Genomic DNA, 25,958 nt, shown 5'->3' with positions numbered 1-25,958 from the left:
AGAGAGTGGACTGTATATGGTTTAACTTAAGCATTCCTCATCTTGATGTTAACTTAGACAATACAATGTTGACACTATTACAGTTGTCAATACAGATCAGCTATTACCGATCAACTAAACTTGATTAGTGAGTGTAATGCTCCTAAGTTAACTTGATTTCATCAACAAGTAACACAAACATTGCTAAATTACAAGTAAATTGGAAAGTCATTCATTCATTCCTACAAGCAGGAAATGAAGGCGAACTATGATTATAGATGTCTCTACGTTAAACATTGAAATGTTCAGTATTATAATATTTACTTATTCTATGATTCACATAGATACTATAAACAGTAAGAGTTAACTTATGTTTTCATAACAAGAAACATAAGACCTGCGGATGACTCCCGGCAGGTTATAATTAAGTAGACATGAAGTACTTTAAGATGCTCCATTAAGTTTGACTTGGAGACTAACATTAACGAATCATGAATATAATTTTAACTGTCAAATTTGAACAGTTTATTTTAAACTCGGATATAATCCTTCCGAGTGATGACATGAGACAAGTCTTATATTATAAAGACAAAATGATTAGATTAAATTCGGAGATATATACTGCCGAATGTTAAAATGAAAATAGCTTAAATTATACACACAACACAATTAAAGTGAATTACGGAGTACTACTATTAACATTGAATGATTTAAACTCATGATTACATCTAATAAGTAATATGCGTTGGGGGTAGTGTCTTCGGGTTAAACTAAGCTACCGAAGTTGACGGAATTGAAGCTGCTGTTTCTCCTCCCTCTTGCTGATCTTCCTTCCTGTCAAGTGGTCCTTGTGGTAGAATCGGCAATGGCGCCACTAGATGACTGGACCGACGAAACTCTCCGCTGGCAGTAAAGACGTCGACGACTCGAACTCTGCCATCTGGTCCGGGATACAATTTAGTGACTCGACCCAAGACCCATCGGGTTGGCAGCATGTGTTCCTCCTTTAACAGGACCATTTGACCCACACTCAGATTGTTGCTCGAGTCCTTCTTCCATTTGTGTCGTAACTGCAAAGAATGTAAATATTCCGCCGACCAACGTTTCCAAAATGCTGCTGTGGTCAATTGTATCTGAAGCAGATTGGCATGGACATTAGTGTTATATTTAACCTCCATTGGAAGAGCGAGTAAGGATCTGCCAATTAAGAAATGTCCAGGTGTGAGGGGTAAAAGGTCTAGTGGATCCGATGACAAGGGACTAAGAGGACGGGAATTCATGCAAGCTTCTATTTGAGTCAATACCGTACAAAATGATTCGAAATTTAAGGTGGTGGCCTTTAACACCTTGTTTAAATGAATTTTCATGGATTTAACCGCTGCTTCCCACAGCCCTCCCATGTGAGGCGCCCTTGGCGGGTTAAACTTCCAACGAATCCCTTCGGAGGCTACATACCGTAGTAGCTTCTCCTCATGAGGACGTTCGTAAATTAATTTTACTAAATTAACGAGTTCACGACTTGCACCGACAAAATTAGTAGCATTGTCGGAATATATCGTATTGGGCCTGCCACGTCTGGCTACGAATCTTCTTAAACAATTTAAGAAATTTGAACTCGTTAAGTCTCCGACAAGTTCCAAGTGAACTGCCTTACTGGAAAAACACACAAAGACACAAACGTAACCCTTAATTATCTTAGAATTCTTATTGCAACCACTCTTCACAGGAAAAGGTCCTGCGAAGTCTATCCCCGCATGACTGAAAGGAAAATTCGCAGTGGTACGTTCAAGCGGGAGTAATCCCATTAATCTATTGTGTGACAGTGGTTTATTTCTGAAACAAATGACACATGAACGCACCACTCCTTTGACAGTATTATGTCCGGCCAATGGCCAATAGGTCTGCCGCAATAACGACAGTAAGGCTTGAGTACCCAAGTGAATATATTTCAAGTGTGCATCTCGGACAATCATGTGTGTAAGTTTATGCTTATTTGACAAGATAATGGGTGACGTTGATAGAGTTGTTCCCAGAGGAAGTCTACTTCCAACACAAATTAAATTCTCATGGAATAGAGGGGACAATTTAGCTAATTTACTGCTACTGGGAATTGGATGTCCCTTGCTCAGCAAATGATATTCCAATGGAAATGATTCCATTTGCGATAACCTAATCAAATTATTTAAAGCATCTTTTAATTCTAAAGCGGACGGTTCGTTATTTTCTTTAACGTTTAATTGTTTATTCCTTAGTGGCCGACGAACATATGATAAAACTCGAAGGAGTCTTGGAAGATGAGAATATTTATCTATCCAATTATTTTCCCTCACAAGGGTAGCGTTAGTGACTACCCTTCTCTCTGGAAGATCTATTGTGATCTCAGGAGGTCTTCGAGGCCATCGTGATTCATCTAATTTCAACCAACTAGGGCCGTCCCACCATAACGAATTATGATTTAATTCTGATGGTTGAGTCCCTCGAGAAATTAAATCTGCTGGATTGTCTGTAGAGGAGACATGGTACCACTCAATGGGTTGAGATATTGATTGGATTTCGGCCACTCGATTGGCAACGAAGGTAGTCCATTTACATGACTCTCCCCTAATCCAATGCAATGCGACGGTTGAATCCGTCCAATAATATTTTTCATTAATATGAATTGTTAATTTGTCTATTGTTGACTTCATTAACTTTGATAATAACATAGCGGAGCACAGCTCTAAATGCGGAATAGTTACAAAACTGAGCGGAGCGACTCTCGAACGAGAACACACAAGATGACATTTGGAATTTCCCAATTGATCAGTACATTTTACATAAATACAAGCACCATAAGCTTTCTCGGATGCGTCACAAAATCCGTGTGCCTGTATATTAATGGCATTATTTAGTATTATCAATCTAGGAATTTTATAAAGTTTCATGACTGTATTGGATAATTGACAATCCTTCCATTTTTTGAAGATTGTCTGAGGAATGAGTTCAATAAGTTTTAATAAAAATAAATTTAACCAATCTGATTGGACACTAGGTCCCACCATCAAAATATTATTTAGTGAGATATTGGACGTTGTCTTTGCGGACGCATCAAAAACTACACGATATTTAGTGGTAAGGCTAGACTCCTTAACTACGACGTGATGAGGTGAATAACAATGAACCTCATGTGCCTCCGGAGGTTCACACTCTGACATGTCCTGAATTTATATACTCTTCTAAAACTTTATTGTATTCCATTTTTAAATTATTATTGGCTAAAAAACGTCTTTCCAAAGTTTTGTGTCTTTTCTCCGCAATGTGCAATGAACTTCCTAATACTACCGGGGAATTTTTATATGGTAAAGCTACACAAAATCTACCGTTTTTATCTCGTGATGTGTGTGCTTGGAAATGTTCCTCACATCTTTTCTCCTCAAGAGATTGATGTTTTACCATAGGAACCTGGTCTATCATCCAAAAGTTTTGAATGTGACTGTCTAATTGACTTAAGCCTATGTGGCTCTTCCCTGGAGCATTATTTACTTCGGGATATGGACCAACTATTGTCCATCCGAATTCGGTATCCTTTAAGATAGGCATACCTTTTCCTAACTGGATGGTTCCTGCTTTCATAGCATGAACGCAAATCTCGGCGCCGAGCAATAAATCGATTGGCGTCGGTTTATTCCAAAGGGGATCTGATAACTTGATTCCCGCTGGTATTGAAATTAACTGTTGATCCAGTTTCACAGTTGGAATTTCGCCAGTAATTTCTGGTAATACCAAACACAACACTTTGGTTGAGTAATTAGTGGTTGAAGACCTTATGGTCACCTTGGTGATGTGACGAATGCTACTTTCTTGATTAGCGATACCTACAATTTTTTGAGAGATTTTCTCTAATTTGAAGTTATTCTTCTTAGCGAAAGATGTGGTAACATAGTTGACTTGTGAGCCGGAATCTAATAATGTGCGACCCTTAACGACCGTTCCATTGGACGTTATAATGTCTACTTGTACCGTGGGTAAAATTATCTCCCTTTGAGAGAAATGAGTAGAATGAGCATTAATTGACTTCCTTCCCGTATTATTTGAACTAAATGTATCGTCCTGATGCAACAAAGTATGATGGTTTTGTTTGCACCTTAAGCAATTATAGTTAGACTTGCAATTTGTTATCTTATGCGATGAATTTAAACATTTAAAACACATGTTATTAGATTTAACGAATTCATTTCTTTCCAAACTGGATTTTGCTTTGAATTTATCACATTTGCCTATGAAATGATTATTTCGACAGAATGCGCATGCGTTTACCTTACTTGATGGGTTTTTGTTCGCGACATGAGTTCTCATGATTCTTTGACGACTATGAGGGAATTCCTTCACCGTAGTTACAGATGCAGTAGATTGTAATACATTACATCTATTCTGCAAGAATGTCTCTAAACTTTCATATGGTGGCATTTCTCTGCTAACCAGCGATATTTCCCAGTCTCTTACTAGATTAAAAGGTAATTTCCTTAGAACTAAACATGTTACCCATGGATCTAAAATTTCTCTCGCGTAACCCAACGATTCAATGTTTTTAATACACACTGTTACCTGATTCAATAGATTTCTCAATTCGATATGTGATTCTCTTGTGATTAATTTTAAGTCACAAAGTGAATTAATCCTAGTTTTGAGATTAAGTCTTGGTAAATTATATTGCTTGTCTAAAATACTCCAAGCTATTTCGTAATTGTCTGAGCTAATATCTAAACCTGATACAGCTGCCAAAGCGGGACCGATTAAGGATTGATGCAAATATTGCAATTTCGTGACATTCGAATATTCCGTTTTGTTTCCTATTATATTCTTAAAAGCTTGTTGAAACGATTGCCATTCAGATGGATCTCCCTGAAATGTGGGAATGGTTAACGTCGGTAACTTATCTCTAGCAAATTTAATTGTTGCTTGCTCTACCTTTAGTTTACTATCTTGAAAGGATTGGCAATCTAATGCTGCTTTAAGATTTTTAACTGTTATTGTAATTGCATCGTACTCTTCGTCTATTTTGGCCGCTTTCGGTATGTCTGTAAGGTTATCTAAATACTCGTAATGGAGTTTTCGGACATAATCGTATGCTTCTTTAATGGTTTGATACTGTCCTTCATCTAATTCGGAGGATTTATCTATTTTTCCTTTTAGTCTTTGTACCGCGCCTGAATACCTTAATTCTATTGACGTCATTATAACTTCTAGTTTATTTTCCTTCGCTAATATTTCTATCGATTGAGTCTGACTTCGAGTCTGATGTATTCTAGAGCTTGACCTGTCTCTAATAGGTTCTACGTCCCTAGTTGGATTTCGACCTTTATGCGACTGGGAAGTCGAAGCTTCTATTTCCTCGTTTTCAGCACTTGACATTTATTTCAGAAAGTTGCACTATTTCGTCTCATAATACAGTTATTCTCTACTATAGCTGTCAATTGAACTATTCGTAGAGATAAGGTAATAATATTCAATGATTAACCGTGAATCTTAATATTCTACTTTAACTATTATCACCAGAATCTATCCAACATATTTTGGAAGAAATAACAACCCTAAATTGGTGGGTGCTTGATTTAAACCACTTTGGGGCTACAAGTCTTGTGATTTATTTTAAATCACCACTGTTTCATCACACATTATGAAACAAAGAGATCTACCGATGTATGAATATACCGGTATGTACTTGATTTAATCCACTTTGGGGCTACAAGTCTTGTGATTTATTTTAAATCACCACTGTTTCATCACACATTATGAAACAAAGAGATCTACCGATGTATGAATATACCGGTACGTACTTGGCTTAAGCCACTTTGGGGCTACAAGTGTAATTCCACATTTATCGTGGAGGGGGGGGGGGAGGATGTTTCTACACACATTAAGAAACAAATAGATCTACCGATGTATGAATATACCGGTACGTACTTGGTTTAAGCCACTTTGGGGCTACAAGTGTAATTCCACATTTATTGTGGAGGGGGGGGGGGGAGGGTGTTTCTACACACATTAAGAAACAAAGATCTACCGATGTATGAATATACCGGTACGTACTTGGTTTAAGCCACTTTGGGGCTACAAGTGTAATTCCACATTTATCGTGGAGGGGGGGGGGGGAGGGTGTTTCTACACACATTAAGAAACAAAGATCTACCGATGTATGAATATACCGGTACGTACTTGGTTTAAGCCACTTTGGGGCTACAAGTGTAATTCCACATTTATCGTGGAGGGGGGGGGGGAGGGTGTTTCTACACACATTAAGAAACAAAGATCTACCGATGTATGAATATACCGGTATGTACTTGCTTTAAACCACTTTGGGGCTACAAGTATAATTCCCCACGTGCTTTGCTAATTTTACACTACATCTGATTTTACACTTTTAATACGAAATTCGATGCGACCGATGAAACATTCCTTCGTAGCGCGATATTATTTTATACAATCGCGTTAATTAATTGTTATACTTTAAAACATATTTTAAAAACTGACCTACCCACATGATTGCCTTTTGAACAGATTGCCTGAGATTGAATACATTCACTTACTTGAATATCCTTTACGATGTTTATGTGATCGTTCCGATAATTTTGGATTACCTCTGTGTCCCATGCGTCTTTGTAGGTTATGTTTTTATTTATATATTTTCTGCGTCAATCACGCGGTCATGTACCTCTGTACATCAATCAATATATTGCTGAAATAGAAGCCAACATGTTATTAGTATTGGAAAGGTATGGATAGTAACAAAGGAACGATACCGATTTCTTAATTGACATCCATTTTTTCTCGACCACGTTTTTTCCTATTGGTTTTCCCGTTTGGTGTTGTGGCCTAGGTTACTGGTGTCCGGTTCGAAATGACCATCATGGAAAAGACTTCGATAATGGTTTGATGTAGTTTATTGAAATGTAAAATCTGCACGTGGATATGGTTCAGCGGAACGTACGAGAAACAACTTCTCCGTACGCCGTCTTTTCGCTGACTACTCGACCGTAGCGTTCTTCCGCTTGGGTCCACACTACTGCCAACTCGTCAATAATGCCAATCGACAATCAGTTAATAAGACTGTTTGCCATACGTCATTATAAAAGTCGGAACAGGATCCATTGATTCGATATTGGAGAATACACTTCAACAGAATCGTGACTATTGTCGTCCCAATGTCCTCCAGCTGCATATATTTTGCTTCCCAGGACAGCAAGTCCAAAACCAGCACGTCTCGTGATTAGAGAAGCAGCGTGAGACCATGTTTTTTTATCCAAATTGAACCTTTAAAGACATTTTTTTTCTCAATCTATACATTTTTGATCAACCCCACGGTTAAAATCTTACTTATTTAAATATAATATACATATGTAGTACATATGTAAGTAATATACAAACTTTTCAACAGTATCTAATTGCCACCCATTAAATCCACCTATAGTGTATATAAATCCATTCAATTCTACAGAACGTGCTTCACTTCTTGCTGTCAATAATGGTTGTAAATTTGTTATGGAATTGTTTTTCAAATTAATGGAAAACATCTATTAGGTTTGCAAAGATTTGATCATTTTTTTTATTTTTTATAATTTCTTATATTGAAATTTACTCACTGCATCGGAATTAGAATTTCCATATCCGCCTATTGCAAAAAGTTCATTCTCTACTATGACCGCCCCAAATTCCACTAACGTTTGTCCATTTTTAATTTCGAACAAATTTCTCCAAGAGTCATCCAATGGGTTATATATTTCAATCATTGATGCATACTAGAGAGAAAAAATTTCCAATTATGTAGTTCAATTGCTGTTACATATTTCATATTTTATCATCATCTTACTGTAGGTCCTCTGCCACCAACGGCTAATACCCTAAGTGTCGAAGGCCTTGCTTTTGGCTTTTTTGATATGATTTTCTTTTCAGACGAAGAATGCCTTCGTATAATTTCAACGATTCTCTCTTGACAATTGTTTGCTTGTGTTGAACAAAATGTTAAAACGTCTGTTGTTAAAAACTGCAATAGAAATAAAAGATATTTTATATGTACATACCTAACACAATACCTGTCTTTGTCTGTTGTGGATATACCTACATACACATACATACATATTTTATTTATTTTATTTTATTTTAAAAAATCAATACCACAGAGACTTGACAGGTTGCCCCAAAGCGTCAATGTGATTTTAATACAAATAATAAAAATCATAAAAATTACAAAAAAAACATCATAAAAAAAATAATAAAAATCATAAATAAAAAAAAACATAAGAAAATAATAAAAATCATAAATAAAAAAAAAACATCATAAAAAAATAATAAAAATCAAGCAAAAAATATGTACACAAAATAAAAACAAAGAAATAAGATTGAAAAATTTATATCGTGCTATTTAGGATGTGTTCCACCAACTCAACATAACTGGCATCGAATAGGTCCAAGTAATGTGCCAGTAAGTTAAGGAGTCGAACAGCTCTCGAGAGGGGGGAGTTCATGAGCACGTTTGATTTAGCCCTAATTGGTAAAAATATATCATGTTTTCTTAAAACTCTACGATTTTCCGGGGCCCAGAATTTTAGTTTCTCCAGGATAGTGGGATTGTGAATCTCTCCTCTAAGTAATTTTACGAAATGTTTCCCAAGAAATAAATCTCTTCTCTTTGCCAGGGAGTTGAAACCCAAAGATCCCAAGACAAAGGCACTAGGGAACAGATATGGATAAAATCCAAATGTCTTCAGATATAAAAATCTAAGGAATTTCCTTTGGACTCGTTCCAACATTAGAGAGTAACGAAGTTGATAGGGAGACCATATAATGGAGCCAAACTCGAGCACACTGCGAACTAATGTACAATATAAGAGACGAATGGCAGTGACCCCTAGTTCGGACGAATTACGGATTACGAATCCAAGGATTTTTGTTGCCCTATCACAGATATTCTCAATGTGAATGTTGAAACTCCAACTATTTTCGAAGACTATTCCCAGATCAGATATAAATAATTCTCTCTGAAGAAGAGAATCATGAAATTTATACGGATATTTAATAGGAGAACGAGAACGAGAGTAAGAAATGACCCGACCCGAATGATATGTATGTACATGAGTGTAGTGTTGGGATTGAACGAAAGGCTGATGTATGGGCTATGGCTGAGAAAGGGTATGTTACGACCGGTTGTAGAGGGGGGATGGAAAAGTGGTAGAGGGCGCGAAAGGACCGCTATTTTACAGTTAGTAGAAGTTAACCTTCCACTGGGGGCGGTTGGTCGTTAAACCACCGCGTGGTGTCGTTTTAATAAACAACATGACTGAAAACGCACGTGTTTGATCTTCAATTCCACCGCCACATCCCATCGTGGTCCTGAATAGCGTCATCTATTCAGGAATTCCACCCACAATTGGAGGCTCGTCCGGGATTAGGCGGCAGTTTGAAGACCACGTGCTACAATGTATCGGAGGAGGAGGCCGACATCTGGTCGTAGGACGTCGAGAGGGGTTCGGGAGAGGGCGATAGAAGAGCCAGTCGCCAGCCGAGCCAAGCTGACTTTCCAAGACATGGAGGGCGCCGTCCCCATTTTCACCGGAAACGACGACTATCCGGTAGAAAAGTGGGTGGCGCAGATCGAAGAAGTCGCACACTCGGCAGGTTGGGGCAGCATGGAAAAGCTGCTGTTTGGGAAACGCCTGGTCAAGGGGGTGGCCGAGAGGTTCCTGCGCATACAAGTTGGGGTCTATTCGTGGGAGAAACTCAAAAGCGCATTACTGGAGGAGTTCGCTCGGATGGTGAGTGGGGCGTCAGTCCATAGGAGGCTGTCCAAGTCGCAGAAAACGTCAGAGGAATCGGTCAACGAGTACTTTTACCGGATGCGGGAGATCGCGAGCGTGGGTTCGATCGAGGATCGCGACCTCATGGAATATGTCATCGACGGGATCCCTGGCAGGTCTTCTATGAAGGGGATGCTGTATGGTGCCCGCAATTTGAAGGAGTTCAGGGACAAGTTGAGCGCCTTCGACGGGCTGGTGGAAAAGGTAAAGGCAGAAGAAGCAGCCGCAACCGTAGCCACGGCCAAAGCAGTGCCCGCACCCTCAACTGGAGGTGGCTGGAGACCCAAGGCGAGGACGCCGGCACTGATCGACACAGGCAGTGAAGACAACCTCGCCGGCGAGAACTTCGTACATCGATGCGGCATCATCACTAGTGAAAGTGTTCCTGTGGTAAGAGACCAATGTAACAGCTCCGGTGCCATTCGTAGAAAAGCTGCGGAAGGAGTAAGGAGGGCTGATTCGGACTTAAAGGATGGAGAGCAAGAAAAAATCAAAGTGGAACGCGATAAAACGTCAAAACCACGAATTCCGATCGAGGTTAAGTTGGAACAGAGTCTGCGGAGGGAAAAAGAAGATCGGGCTTCACAAGAGATGTCTGCTCATGCAGAACCCAACGATTCCTGTTCAAGCGAGGCTGATGGAACATCAAACATGTCACATGGTCAGATGGTGAGGACCCCCTTAGAGCCTCCAGCATCGCCGTCTCGAGCTCATTTGGACTATTCTTCAGTGCGACCGAGCACAGAAAATCGATCATCAACCACAGATTCAATTAGGATAACGAATGATGAAAGTAAGCATCGCAAACCATGTGGAATAGATGTTTCCAATAATGAAGAGGACGGTGTAGACATGGATGATCGCGGTTTGGACACGGGTGATCGAAGTGAGGACACGGGTAATGGAGGTGTAGACATGAGTGATCGAAGTGAGGACATGGGTAATGGAGGCGTGGACATGGGTGATGGAAGTATGGACGGTGATGGTTTGCATATTGGAAGGCTTTGGGACAACGGAGACATACCGTTTTCAAATAAAGATGAACCGCCCGATGGTCAATTCAGTAAAGGATCTCATGGTCATTCGAAGAATCCTAAAGATGAAGATGAAGAAAATGGGAAATATAAAGAAAAAGATATGGATAAATCACCAGAAGAAATAAGAGACCCAGCCAAAATTTCAACACCAAAGGACAATGTATTCACTTTCAAGCTTGGTCGTAGTCAGATTGATGTTACTTTAATGGAAAATAAAATAAGACCATGGATTAAGAAAGGAGTTTTTGGATATATCGGTGAACCAGGAACGATATTGGTCAACTTCATCTGTGGCAAGATACTACATGGAAAGCTGTGGGGCGACGGAAGGTCCATCGCAGACAACATCATCGGACAGCCGCGTGGAATCGCGACTGGCATCGGATAGTGTTTAGGTTGTGCCGATTGAAGTGAAGTGTGTGTCAGTGAATTAGAGAATAAGTGGAGTACCCGGAGGGGTTTTAGTTAACCCTTACTTGATATTTGATTATTGTTTTATTTTGTTAGTAGTTAAGATTTGAAATATTGTTAATGTTTTATTGATTATTCTAGTGTTTTCATGTTTTGGCGAGTGTTTGGTATGTTGAATAATGTTTTAATTTGGTCACATGCCTAGAAGAATATGAGATAATTGTATTGAAATGTAATTCTAGTGATGTTTTAAAATGTGATTTGTTTCCGATGTAAAGGTGTTAATTTTAATGCTATGTATTTCCTGTAATGATTTTAAAATGTGATTTGTTTCCGATGTGAAGGTGTTGATTTTAATGCTGTGTATTTTTTGTAATGATTTTAAATTGCAATTGTGATAATTTATGTGTAACTTTAATTGTGATGATCTGTGTGTAACTTTTTGAAGATTGAATTGTATTGAAACGTGAAAAAATTGATATGATACTGAAATATGTTTAAGGTTACTGTGGAGTAAGTTTGAGATTATTGTGGAGTATGTTGAAGACTATTGAAAAGTATGTCTGAAAATTATGTGTAATATGATTGAGGAATGGCCCGGCAGGTGAGAGAAACCTGAGGGCAGGTTTGTGGTCAGGAAAGGCCGAGTTGTAGTGTTGGGATTGAACGAAAGGCTGATGTATGGGCTATGGCTGAGAAAGGGTATGTTACGACCGGTTGTAGAGGGGGGATGGAAAAGTGGTAGAGGGCGCGAAAGGACCGCTATTTTACAGTTAGTAGAAGTTAACCTTCCACTGGGGGCGGTTGGTCGTTAAACCACCGCGTGGTGTCGTTTTAATAAACAACATGACTGAAAACGCACGTGTTTGATCTTCAATTCCACCGCCACATCCCATCGTGGTCCTGAATAGCGTCATCTATTCAGGAATTCCACCCACATGAGTATAAAAATTCACAATTACTTTTACCTGCAAATTTAGCAATTCCAATTTAATGTATTCTAGTAGAGAGGGAAAATATCGTATTCTATCAGTTCGATCATAATTAACCCACAGCTTTAAGCTTCGAAAAACATCTTCTTCGCTGAAAATATTAATTTTTTCGGATTTCAACAGGTCCAAAATCAATTCATAATTGGACAATAAAAATCCAACTGTTTTGATGATCTGCAACAGAAACTTAGTATGTATTACGTATATGACACTTTAAGTTTAGTTAAATACAGACTTAAATAAAGCTAATAGAACACGGCCATAAGGACAGATCTACCATTACATATATGTATATGTATATGTATATGTTCACATGTGCACATAATATGATATAGTAAACGTTTTCTTTTGCTCCAAATGTAATCCTCCCATGTGAAATACTTGCCTCCATAAAATTTTTACAACAGAACTCGAAAGCTATATTCCAAGCATTTCTTCTGTGGTGCAGTTGGGCCAAAGTTGCGATTCGTAGGCAATTGTTCACCGACATATGTTTTAGATAAAAATCCAAGCTGATATCTATTAACTTGTCGACTTGCAAATAGCTTGCTGCAGATACCACGTCGTCAACAGTGGTTTTCTTCAATTCTAAATGAAAAATTGTGTTATGAAGATAGAAAGCATACGTACATAATTACGTGTGACAATTTACCTAAACTTCCAGTGTAACAAAAATGAATTACCCACTGCAAAGCTTCAGAAGAGATATTGGTTAGAGTGACTTTGGGATTTTCGGAATTATTTCGCTTTCTCCATGTTTGGGATCGAAAATATTCACTGGCAGCGACCATGATGATTTTGTGCACCGGATAACTGCAAAATTTAATTCGATTCATTAAATAAATTTAAATCGAACCCAAATGTAATAAGCATACACGCATACCTTTCATTTTTGATAACAATATCCACATCACAGTGCATTTTTTGTTGCATTAATTCGTAGAGACGATTTGCATTTTCTTCGACAAATCCTTTCGACGTTAAAAACTCTGTACTCGTATCTTGTGATTGGGCCATTTTATATGATATATCTGAGAAACGTGTGCTCCTTTCAAATGAACTTCAATCTGTGACCAGAAGAGAATATGTTTGTTTATTGAATGATCACAGAAAAACACCATCCTTCCATACATTTTCTATTTATGTACTTATACATAAATGGAAATATACATCAAAACATAAACACTTTTGCGGTTTTTGCTACTACTATCTTAATCTGTGGTTTTGAAGTATATGTACATAACACATCGTTACCTCACCTATGTATTTTTCTCACATATTTTCATTTCTGTATACATATGTATTTACATATATGTATGTAAGATAATGACCGTCAAAAAGTTCAGAATCAAGTACAGATGGATTAAGCCATGTTTCAGTCAGCACCACTATATCAACACATTGGATAGCAGCATTACAAGAGAACTCCTCCAATTTCGAATTTAGCCCTTGAACATTTTGATAATAACAGCAAATGTATTTACGCACCATATTTGTTAGAAATATCAGAATGCCATATTTTAGGATTCATTACATTCATGTAGTCCACTTTGTGTTTAACTTTTCAGCAGTGGCGTCACTGGATGGTAATTTATTCTTGATATATTTGATCAGTAAACCCACGGTAGTGTCTGGTGTTCCTTGTATTGCCTTGAAGGACGAAATGTTATTTTAGGTTTAGTCATTCCGGGAGATGAAGATAGCATGACATTTTGAATGCATTCATCGGTAACAGATGAAGAAGTGGAAGAAGAGTCCGGAACCGAGTTTATAACTGAGGATGGTATTGTACATATGTAATTGAAGCTGTAAATGGGTAAACCTGTGTTATGGCTGATATGGTGCTAAACAATATGTGTGTGATACAGGTAATGAATCAAAATTATCGGTGAAGATGAAGTTATCAACGGGGCTGTAGACACTGGACAAGATATAGGAGTTGTAACATACATTAGCTGATACATTCATGATCATCAGTTTCTGGTACAATGAATTTGAGATAATTGAAGACTTTACAACTAAATTCGATTTACTATATATTCAGTTTATAATTTACTAAATAATATAAAAATAATAAAGCAAATATCCATCAAATGTACATATGTCCATAACAAAATTGTTATAGTAACAAAAACAGACAATCTGCCATTACGATTAGCCAATATGTCAGTTCACAACGAACGGCCCCTATTTTGCTTTCATGAATTTAATAAAATAATTCAATATATGTACATAACATTTTTTGTCTTGAATATCATATTATACACATTGAAAAACATACACGAGTAAAAAAAATTACCAATTTTATACAATCTTTATGAAATATTTATTTATTTATTTGATGATGTCATTACACAGAAAAATGTGTTTTTCTATCAACGGTATGAGATTTTTATGGACTTTGGCGACACTCACCGACCCTATATTGAACTGAACATATTGAATTTGGACTCATCGAAAAATTGCCAGATGTCCCTATTTGAACGGGACTGTCTTGAGTTCGACAGATAAATTCCGAGTCCTGCATTGCCTCTGGAAATCCCGACTTCACAAAATTTGTATATGTACAAAAATATATGTAAATAGAACTGATTTGACTTCAAAAGTAACAAATTTCAATCCAAGTCTGGTTCTGGAACCAAACATGAAAATCGAATTTTCTTCAATTGAAGAATTAACAATATTATTTGCAATGTTGACCTTCTATACGAAGATGTCATACATTATAATTTAAATTAAAAATATTTTTTTCTATCGTTCGAAATAGTGAATGTCCCGATATGTAATTTTGGAAATCTGGCAACCCCGATTCCAACTACATAAATCCATAATTTTTTTTCGTGTAGAGGTTTCTTCCCCAGTCTCCTTACGAAAGAAGATTCCCTCTCCCCAAGATGTCGACGTAAAGTTTCGATTAGCGATCTTCTCTCATATGTAGGTGTTTTTCATATCTTTTAAGTTCAGTCCTGTTTTCCGAGGTGACGGTTTTTATTAAATTCTAAAAACGGGGGATTTGGGAAATATTTTTTTTTTTGGTAAAATTTTTGCTATGGATTATTTAAAATTTGCCATATTTAATATATGTATGTATTTTGTTTCTCCTCATACACCTACATATATTTACATAGTTTGTGTTTTTAGGCATGCTTCTTCAAAGTCTAGAGATTTTGTCGTACAAACGAAAATAGGTGTTTCAAAAGGAAAACGCATTGTTCATCGTCGTACTCATCGGTGTCATTTGAACAGACTCATCAGAGCGAGATAACGAATGACAGATGACAAATGACAAATGACAAATGATAGCGGAACGCGCTACACGCTTGGCCGAAACTAGCCGAAAGTCAGCCAAAAGCCATCAAGGTGAGTATATGGTAATTGGACTATTCGTCACATTGGGGTGGTCACAAAGACAATTTTTGCCATGAAAATCGCGAATACACAATATTTGGCACTCAAGTTCTCGTTACTATGATAGTTATCGTTAGTATGATGGACTTTTCAGCTGCCAGATGTTCCGTTATAGAGATTTTAGTGACTTTGTGACGAGTAATTTGTGACCAGTAATCACCGAACCGAGTACATATGTATGTATAATATTGCGATCGCGCAAACGACCATCTTTGCCACGAAAATCGCGAATACGAATTATCTGGTACTCGAGTTCTCGTTATGATATTTCTCGTATATAAATCTCGGTGGATGGAATTTTCGGGTGCCAGATGTTCCGTATTCGTGATTTTGAGTGACGTGCGTTCGTTGATCGTTTTGTGCGGAATAACCACGGAACCGTATAAAGGTCTGTTCATACCTATCCAGCACGACCCGAATCGTGCAAGTATCCTGCAAGTACGGACAGTATTCTTTAGTACATTCTATATGGACGCGCATGAATGCGTAAATGCGCATGCGCGAATGGAGTATGAATACGTCCATATAATATACCAAAGAATACTATCCGCACTTGCAGGATACGGGTCGTGTTGGATAGGTATGAACAGACCTAAATATATGATATGTACATATTTAATATGTAGTAGATAGATAATGACGGCAGTAAAAATCTTCGAATATTTATATGATTTCGAAAGAGACTTTGTAAGGTTGAATGTAACGGTAAACGGGTTACATCCCAAATGTGAATCGCTACCAAGAAAACCGCCACTATGAAAATCGGTCACGTGGGTCTCCTGTCGCGGGTCTCCGTAGACAGTTTTCCTCCGGGCAGATTACCGTAAGGAAAACTGCCCAAATATTGCTCAGCAAATGCTTTTTTTACGAAATTTCGGCAGTTTTTAGCAATATATGTGCATATTTCTGAACAGTAATTTTCCTGTACGACGAATTTTCGTGCGACAGGATACCGCGTGAGCGATTTTCGTAGCGGCGGTTATCCTGGTGGCGATTCACATTTGGGATGTAATAACCGAACTGAGTTTGTCAGTGGCTATTTCTATTTCAGTCGACGAAATTTTGCATTTGCACAATTCCAAATATTGACCCATACAATTTTTAAAACTCTACTTCACACCAAAAGAATATCAGTACAAAAAAAAAAACAACGATATTTTAGACAACCGGAAACAAAACATAAATAAAAATGATGTATAAATGACAATAACAAATGTCTAATATATAAATATATGAATAACTCTTCGTATTTGTATCACTTTGCATGCGTATATATGTACCGCGTCCGATTCACGAAAGAGCTAATAATCTTAACCTTTTGAGTAGTGAGTTAATTTGAACACCAGAAACGTCTCAGGAGTGAGTTTTTTTTTTTCGGAATCAACTGACTTGAAAAATCCGAGCGAACACTCTTATTTTGTGGGAAGTTTTAAAGTTGACATATTTCGCTCGATTATATGATTGATTTATAGCCCGGTGGCGGCTTTGCCTTGCATCCCGGACCAAATTCTCTCGAAAATAAATCTATAATTTTACGCTAAATTATTTTTATGAGGGTCAAATGAAATAAATTTAGTCAGACGTTTCAATGTTATTCGTTCGGAACATATTTTATAGTTTTTACACGTGGAAAATATTACTTTAGAAACAAAATTGTCATCATGTTCAGTCATAAAAATTTAACTGGCTTTCACGCCTCGTTAAATTTGGTTTCTTTATTCGAATACAAAAATATATATACACAAGAGTGAAAGAGAAACCTCAGCAACACTTGAAAAAAAACGAGATGCAAATATGTCGAACAATGAGAGAGGTAGAGTATTTCGAGTGATTGAACGTATCAAACCGTACGGGTACGGCCATTTTACTTTGCCCGTACCCGTACGGTCGTACTCCTGAAAGGGTTAAACTACGTTTGTAGGTTTGTTTGTATTTTCATTTTGAAATTGATATCCATCCGTTGGTGTGCCAAAATATCTACGAGTAGTGGTGATAGTGATAGTAATAGGGACAGCTAATAGCTACGAGTACATGAGTATTGTCGAACAGGCAACGACTATAAATATTGGGGTGAATAATTGCAGGCGATCACGTAATGGCAACGGCTTCTGCGAGCGCGAGCTGCGAGCAACTGGTGAACGAGCGTGTGTGAACGCTTCGATAGTGTGCGTATAGGAGAGAGATAGCAGTGCAGTGCAGTGCAGTGTTGTGTCAGTGAAGGAGGAGGAGGCTGCTGCGAGTGCGGGTCGAATCTGCAGATGCGAGGATGGAGCGCGTCTCCGACCTTCAGCTTCAGCTGCTCACCGACCTCGATCTCGACTCTCCCCACACCTGGTGAGTCTCCACTGACACTGACACTACACTGACACCACACCACACCACACCACACTACACTACCCTGACTCTGACACATTAGTATACATGGCAGACGTCTCTCCGCTCAATTGTGGACTATTCAATATATTATGTATCCAATATGAGGACTATTATTCCTATATATCATCATCAGGACAATAGTATAATGTACACGTCAAATATGGGACAATAATTAGATACAGATACGCTGTACTGCGTCAGTATCGGTGACAGTTTGTTTTTGACACCGCTTTTGCTTGGTGAATTTCAAAAAATCACATTTCTATTACAACAATAAATCAATGCTTATTTAATGTCTACATTATTCTATCGATGGATTTCATTACTTTTCTTCATTGTGTTGCCAATTATTCGTTTCGCCTGACTAAAATTTGTTTATATCACTCGGCCTGATGAATGACCATATAATAAATATGGGTGTACTTCAAAACGCCGACAATCGAGTCAAATTGAAATGCATTTTCAGTCGACAGTGAAATGCATTCTCTTCTTAGTTAACTCCGATTAATGAACAATTTTACATTTTACTTTTATATCATCACATTGTGTATTTATTATCAGGTTGTATTCGCCAAACGGAGCACAAGTGGATGATTGCGATTTCGATATAGACGCATGTCTGAGCAAATACAAATGGATCGATACAAATTCGGAAAATTATAAGACCAACCAACGAGAAATATTCGCCTATTTAGATGGAGCCGCTTTCGGTACGTTTTTCCAGACGTATTGTAATTTTTCATACATATGTATATGTATTTTTATATACGTTTTTTCAATTTTAGCATCGGAAAAACAAAAGTTCGACTCGAGGACTTACACGAGACCTAAAAAAAGAAACGGTAGACCTGTCATACCGGATGCGATGCTACGAGGAGTCGACAACGTTTATAATCTATCCGGTACAAAGACAATCACGAAACATTCCAAAAATCGACTCATGAAAATCAACTCGGACATTTACGAAAATAGAGAAACTTCTCTATTCGATTCCGAAAATAGCGACAAAAATGCAGGATTTTGTGATAACGATTTTGACGTTTGTTTACCCAACAGACTGTTGAGCCGCAATGACACTTTTAATATCGACACTAATCATGTAAGTTTTTTGCCGTGGACCATCTTCGACCATTGATTAGTATCGCAGTGTGTATGTATTTTGAATTGATTTCAGCTATCGGACGATGGGGAAATTTTGAACGACGGAAACGATCATTATTCAATGTCCAAACCGATCGACATAAATTTGTCAGAACCGGCGCACAATTTCCATAGCAATTTCAACAATCGTCTTGCAGGTTAAATTTCATTAAACGTTTCTTTACTCTCCCTTTTCAAGTGTTTATTTGTTAATTTGAGATTAATTTGTTTTCGATTTTAGGGAGTAGCAGTCGCCACGATTCATTTTCAAATATATCCCCTCCGAGTTTAGTCGGTTCGATAGCTCTGGATGGATCTGGTCAATTCAATTCTGGTACATTTTCCCGCCAAGGATCCGTGTCGTCGAAGAGAGGCACCGTAACAGCCGGTAAAATTTTACACATTCCTCGAAGAATATAATTTGAATTTATTTGTACAAATTTTACCAAACTACTTTTTATGTTTTAATTTTAGATCCGAATGAGGCTAATAATGACGACCGCACTGCCCAAAACTCGATCTGTTCGAGTATGACGACTAGTATTTTAGACGAGAAAGAAATGAGCACCAGCTTCTTATCGCAAGCCGCTTTCCAGGATGGTGATAGTCTCGTTGGATCGTTTCCTCCGAGCATGGCAGATTCGATGGACTTCAACTTGTATAACTCGTCGTTGCAAGGCTCAAATTGCCTGAGACGCGATCTCATGGAGAGCAGCTTGGTGAATTCGGGAACTTTCAACAGCATGTTGGAATCCTTCGATGACAAATTACCAAATGGAAAATCAAAGTTTCACCTCAAAAGATCGTTCCTCAAGGAATCGTGTGACGATCGAAACTCCATCGACAGATATCTCAAGTTGAATTCGAATTGTAACACGGACGATTTGAGAAATTTAGCTGCCGACTTGTTGGCCGCATCCGAGAAAAGGGAAGACTTGAACGAGACGTTTAACGTGGACGAAAGAGGAATAGTGAAAGACGACGACTCGTTCCTTCTCAACGACGGCATGAGTGATTCATTTTTAAAGTATGCAGGTCGCGAAAGCTTGAACGTGACGTACAACAAGCTGCCGGCTCAATCCAAACTGAATCGAATCCAAAAAGAACCTCAAATTGAAACTGAACAAACTGTCCTTTTGCCGAACCAAACATTTTCACCGTTGCATCAAAATTTAACCAATAGGAAGTTGATGAATGGAATGGGCGACACCATCACTAAATCTAGTCCCAAAAGAAATGCTACTTTTAGAAAATCGGCTCTGCCAAATTATAACATTCACAGTGACGTACTAAACTCGGACATCGATATAGACAATAAATTAGAAAATCAGGAAAATATTGATAGTAATAAAGAAAGCTATGTCGTGACAGAAAAAAATAATTCCATTTACAGTGAAGTGCCGTCACCCAATTCAGAGCAAAGTAATCTGTCAAATTATAAGCGGAAAGTGAGTACACACATAAATTTCCTCGATACATTTCCTCAGTCTCGTAAGTAACGAAAGTGTATTATTTATTTTTAGGCTAGCTTGGAACAGCAAATTGCAGACGGTAGAACGATGGCCGGAAGTTCTAGTGATAGCCTCGAAGGTAGCAGTTGCTCGGAGCGCAGTCCACCTAAACCGACAACCGTTCCACTCAGCATGGAGGACTTGGAGTACTTGGCATACGAACAACATCAAAGTAATTTCCACTCCGATATTATTACGCGTCAAACGAGTGAGGTTCATTTTTATTTTTGGGTATCTTTTGACAGGCCTCATCAACGATATGTCTACTCCGATCACCAAACCGACCAAATTGAAAACAAACGCGAGGAACAACAGTTCAGCGGCGCTGTTTCAGCAAAACGCATTGTCTCCCATCAGAAGTCACTCGAAAGACACACTGTCCTCGTCCACGTCGAGCAACAAAAGCATTTCTCCTTTGGATTCCAATAAATATGGAACCTATCGTGTCAACAGCTCTAGCACGGGCAACCTGAACAGAATGACTATGCCTTACAGCGACGGCGTCAGCTCGCCTCGAAGACTTTCCGCCGTTAAACGAGAATCATCGGCACCGGAGATTATCGATGTAGATTCTCACGTTGCGTATCGAAGTTCGCCGACAGCATACAAAACTTTCAATAATTCAAACCAACGGATTTCGCCCACCAAAGGACCGTTTGGATCAGACGGAGGTAAATATCAAGTGCACAAAATTATTTGTTTTCATTCAAGTCGAATTGAATATACATAAAATATTTAATTTTCAGGATTGTATTCCGGTATAAAGTCTGTTGGCAGTAGTCCATCTAAAATGTCGTACAACTCTAAAAATCAAAGCCCCAACAACACGCTGTACAAGCTCAAACAGAGTTCGCAACTCTCGGGCTCAACAAACGAATTGAGACCGAGACGTAGCGGTCTCCCCGCCAGCAAACTTAGACAATACAGTTCGCACAAAGAGCTCAATAGAATACCTGGTAAATGCCTGGAGGCATATACTCATATGTATAATCTGCAAATGAATTAATATAAATGTTTTTCCTAGGCCCGTCTCGTTGGACCGTCAACGGATTACGGCCGTCTAGCAAATCTGGTTTCCATTCTTCTAATCCAGCTTTAAATCCGCCACCTCTTACCCGTCAAGGCAGTTATACGATACCTCAAAAGGTGTTTAATTTGTCTATTATACATATGTACATACACACGTATTTTTCCATATATTTATTGTGGCTTTTTTCAGGACTCGCATGTATTAAACGTTCCCATCTGTCGAGATTTTGTCAAACCCGTAGCTCCTCCACCAAAACAGGTAATGAAAACTGTTTGGCAACAGGACGAAACGAACGCTAAACTGACTAATACACAAACTAACATTGGATATAATCAATCGTTACGATCTAAACAAAATATACCATCTGTGAGTATAACACGATCATTGCATTCATTAATCTCTTAATCTTTAATAAAGTCGCTCGTATGTATATTTAAATAAACCAGAGCATACAAGCATACAAGCATCCTTCTAAATTTCGAATTCACTTGCGAATATAATTACAGTTATCGGTTGGAGCTAACAAAAGTAATATAATGCCAAGTTCAAATGCACAATCTTACATAAAAGTGCCATCGTCTCGACAAACTATGGCTGTTCCTCAAACTCACTTAACTACGAGACCCAATCCTCCAGGTACACGATAAAACAATAATATATGTACACACATGCAATAAAAATCATCATCGTATACAATTTTGCAATCAACTGAGAATTGAAATTGATTTTAGCGCAAAATGTGACGACTAGTCAACGTCTTCCACGACCGAGTGGGCTGCCCAGACCCAGTGGATTAACTTCGGGGATTCCTCGAAAACCAACCTTAAGGTATTAACCGATATTTTGCACAACAATCTGATGCATAGTGTTTTTAAATAAGATGATGTTTCCAGGCCTCCTAGTTCGTATTCATTGGCGCCGAGACCAACTGACCAGACTTCCGACTGTTATTAATGTTATACATACATATAAAACTATTACATATACAAAATATATACAGTAATTTTTCTATTGTACTTTCTGGAAGACTGGATCAATGTTATTTATTGAAGAATCTATTGCATTTTTATCTCACTCACGCTTTTATGACATGATAATCGTTAAGTTTAAGATACGCCTGTAATCAAAAAGTACATATATCATTCTGATATTGCATTTTTTGTGAATATATGTACATGTAATAGATTAATATTACACAATGATGAATTATAGCCATTCGATTAAGCATATTATTTTATAACGGCACAAAAAACAATATGTATATGCGCACATTCAATATGTATTGGAATACAAATAAATTACATACATATCATCATTTGTTAGAAATCTATAATGATTTTCATTCAAATGCAAATGTAAATATTATATTTTCGCTTTATATTTTAGTAAGATGCCAATTCGTATTTTTAAATTTGTCTTGATTCAGTTGTAGAAATTTTAAGAAATACAATAATTTATATTGTATTGTTTTGTATAATATTTTTTACACATATCTTATTTTATTTTTCATTACATATTTTCAATGGTACAGTATATTTAAATAATTATTTTAAAATCATAATTGTCGATGAAACTATTGAGTAATAATCATTGTTAGATTGATAAATTTTAATTTGAACTATTATTATTTCTATCATTGAAATTATGCGACTGACCAAAAATAATGAAATTATGTGAATACTTTTAAATAATGAAAAATGTGATTTTTAAAGCCACCAAAATAAATATCATACATATATGTATATGTATACAAAATGTTTGAAATAATACAGTGCCTTAATTTAGTCTTACATATGATGCTTTTCAATTAATGTTTTAAATTGATATATTGTGTAAAATATTTTATATTTGAGTTGAATTTAATGCCAATTTGTTATTGAATAAAAGGGGGGGGGGGTTGTTGTTTTCATTCCTGTAATTCTCATTTATTGTAAATATTGCTTTAATAATTATTATATTTGTCACTTGTGTTGTCCTTTTTTTAATATTAAATTAGACATACATAATTAAAAATTAACATTGAAATATTGTATTTATTTGCTAGAATAATTAATTTCTCTTTTTTGTTCATTAATTATATGTAATTCGTAACTAAATTTGAAATAATGCATTTTTAATATTTTGCGTCGTTTAACTCGAGTCTAATTAATATTCAGCTAAAAGTTAAATAAATACATATGTATATGAAAAGAAAAAAAAACATAAAAATTTATATACATACATATGTACTTACATATTATAATTACGGTGCTTGGAATTGAATTACAAATATTGAAATTTATTTTGCTCGATGTTTGAAAGTATATTTAAATATGTATATTGTGTATGAACACATTGTGTATCACATTTTTGACTGAAATTTTACATTTATATAAAAATAAATATTTTCACTGTATAAGATTGTGCTAGTGAAATTTATAGATGTATGTAATTCGTCGTATCTAAACGATGATTTTATTTTTATATTCAGCCAAATCCTAAAGTCGTTCGATACTAGTTAATTTTTATACATTAAAAATTATTTTGGTAACATATTGTCTGCATGCATTAGATTATTTTCATTCGAATTAGATATAATTCTAATCGGGTGCCATTGTTGTAAAAGACACAATTATTGTTTAGCGTAAATCTCGTATTTTTGGCACTCGATTGGTCTATGGAATCAAACTATGGAATCGCCTCTTATCATATTATACATATATGTAATATTTAAAAAGCTAACAGATTTATTTTTAGGCACTAATCAGGGTAAAGGTGTTATATTAAATAAGTGTGCTCGAGAACGCCGCTATTCATATACATACGTATGTATTGTATTGTATTATATTATATTATAATACACGTATCGTATAATATGTAAATTTTGCTTATATAATATTTGGCTTCATTTGTAAAACTCGGTCACATTTGTACTTTAACGGAGCTTCACTGTAAAAAAATGATCAGAGCACACTCTGGGGTCGCCTTTTACATATTTTTTTGCAAGTTTATTGTTGAAAAAACAAAAATTTTGGTGCGTCCACTTTTAGTGAGATATGTGGTGTGGTGCCTTAACCTTTCGTTGCTCGTGGCGAAAATTATTTGCGTCTTTTGCTCACATTTGGTTTTGTCCTTTTCACATGTACCTACCTACTGTTTCGTCTGTGTTGTGTCGTTTAATAAATTGAATTGAGATTTTCTAAACCGTTGTATTACTCGATCGATCAATGTCTTCAAGATCTTCCCTCATATCAAACATCCAGTGAACGTACGTCCCTCGACAACGGACTGTCAACCTTTCCTCATTTTCCAAGTACCATTTTCTACTACCCATCCTAACAATTTCTTCACGCTACAATCCAAGCGCATGTGAATTGGGGTTTCTGAAAACCCTAGTTTTTAAAAATCGACATATATATTAAAAACACCCGAATTGACACCAAGAATGATCTTTCGTTATCCGCTTCACCCTTCATAGCGCGTCATAGAGCATTTCAAAATGAATGGTTCACTTTTTGGTGTCTTTGTAAAGTGAAAACTCCGGTTTTAGATTTCTGAAATCATCAGCTTCGATTACATCAGAGTTTTCTACATTTTTCAGAATTAAATTTAACTCTTCCTCCATTGTTGATCATCCTCGTCAATTAATATTGGTTCTGAATTGCCTTCCGAGACCAAATTTTCGAAAATTCATTATCTGTGTAATTTTTTTTCCGAAATATGCGTTTTGATTTTTACAAAAATTAATTAATTTTAATTTGGGGGTTTTAAAGCCCGGATCCAGATTTCAGGTCATTACCATTAGGTTTGACTAATGTGAATAACAAGGAACGATTTTTTTTTCTCCTAGAACCAATCCGTCGATCGCAAGAATCGTCCTTTGGGATCAAAATTTAATTTTGCCTTTGGTTACCAAAATATTATTATTAGAATCGATCGTTGAATACCTGTCATACTATTTGGCTTCAAAATACATCGCATCGCTTCTCTTCTTTCTTACTATTCATTTTAGTGCTCATAGCTATTAGAATTATTTCAATATGGCTTTATCACTTATTGGCTAGTTGACCATTATCAATATTAAAGCTACATATTGTATTATTTTATTGCATCATTTTAAAAAAATAATTATTGTTTATAAAGTTCTATTTGTGACAAGGTGACCATTTTTTTCAAATTCAAAAACCGGGGCATTTTTCCCAAAAAAATATTTCGTAATACTTCCATTGTTAAAAACGAACTTTAAAGACTGAATTCATTTTCTC

At 36.8% G+C, this 25,958-nt stretch overlaps 4 protein-coding genes across 7 annotated transcripts in view; 3 read left to right on the top strand and 1 right to left on the bottom strand.

The window, feature by feature from the left end:
* LOC143919699 (uncharacterized) overlaps positions 1-25,958 on the top strand; it is a 492,686-nt gene that overhangs the window by 85,178 nt on the left and 381,550 nt on the right. The window lies entirely within an intron of this gene.
* Positions 7,569-13,987, bottom strand: LOC143920496 (kelch-like protein 1). The gene is made up of 6 exons (XM_077443373.1): positions 13,133-13,987; positions 12,902-13,062; positions 12,635-12,837; positions 12,226-12,423; positions 7,826-7,999; positions 7,569-7,754 (listed from the first exon to the last, which is right to left on the bottom strand). The coding sequence occupies exons 1-6, from the start codon at positions 13,264-13,266 to the stop codon at positions 7,569-7,571; spliced, it is 1,056 nt and encodes a 351-aa protein (XP_077299499.1). The 5' UTR covers positions 13,267-13,987.
* Positions 9,432-11,234, top strand: LOC143920139 (uncharacterized). Its single transcript, XM_077442856.1, has 3 exons — positions 9,432-10,716; positions 10,759-10,979; positions 11,022-11,234. The coding sequence occupies exons 1-3, from the start codon at positions 9,432-9,434 to the stop codon at positions 11,232-11,234; spliced, it is 1,719 nt and encodes a 572-aa protein (XP_077298982.1).
* LOC143919811 (uncharacterized) lies at positions 17,596-24,894 on the top strand. 4 transcript variants are annotated; one of them, XM_077442347.1, is made up of 14 exons: positions 17,596-17,991; positions 18,595-18,743; positions 18,819-19,132; positions 19,208-19,331; positions 19,415-19,561; positions 19,648-20,621; positions 20,697-20,856; positions 20,930-21,355; positions 21,431-21,640; positions 21,709-21,830; positions 21,904-22,080; positions 22,221-22,350; positions 22,446-22,542; positions 22,595-24,894. In XM_077442347.1, the coding sequence occupies exons 1-14, from the start codon at positions 17,924-17,926 to the stop codon at positions 22,596-22,598; spliced, it is 3,102 nt and encodes a 1,033-aa protein (XP_077298473.1). In that variant the 5' UTR covers positions 17,596-17,923; the 3' UTR covers positions 22,599-24,894. The 4 variants fall into 4 exon arrangements, with proteins under 4 accessions (XP_077298473.1, XP_077298474.1, XP_077298472.1 ...); XM_077442348.1 differs by having other exon boundaries at positions 21,904-21,972; positions 22,608-24,893; XM_077442346.1 differs by having other exon boundaries at positions 22,608-24,893.

The sequence above is a fragment of the Arctopsyche grandis genome, chromosome 12 (genome assembly GCF_051622035.1).
Source record: "Arctopsyche grandis isolate Sample6627 chromosome 12, ASM5162203v2, whole genome shotgun sequence".
Classification (NCBI taxonomy): domain Eukaryota; kingdom Metazoa; phylum Arthropoda; class Insecta; order Trichoptera; family Hydropsychidae; genus Arctopsyche; species Arctopsyche grandis.
This window is presented reverse-complemented; position numbering and strand designations above follow the sequence as displayed.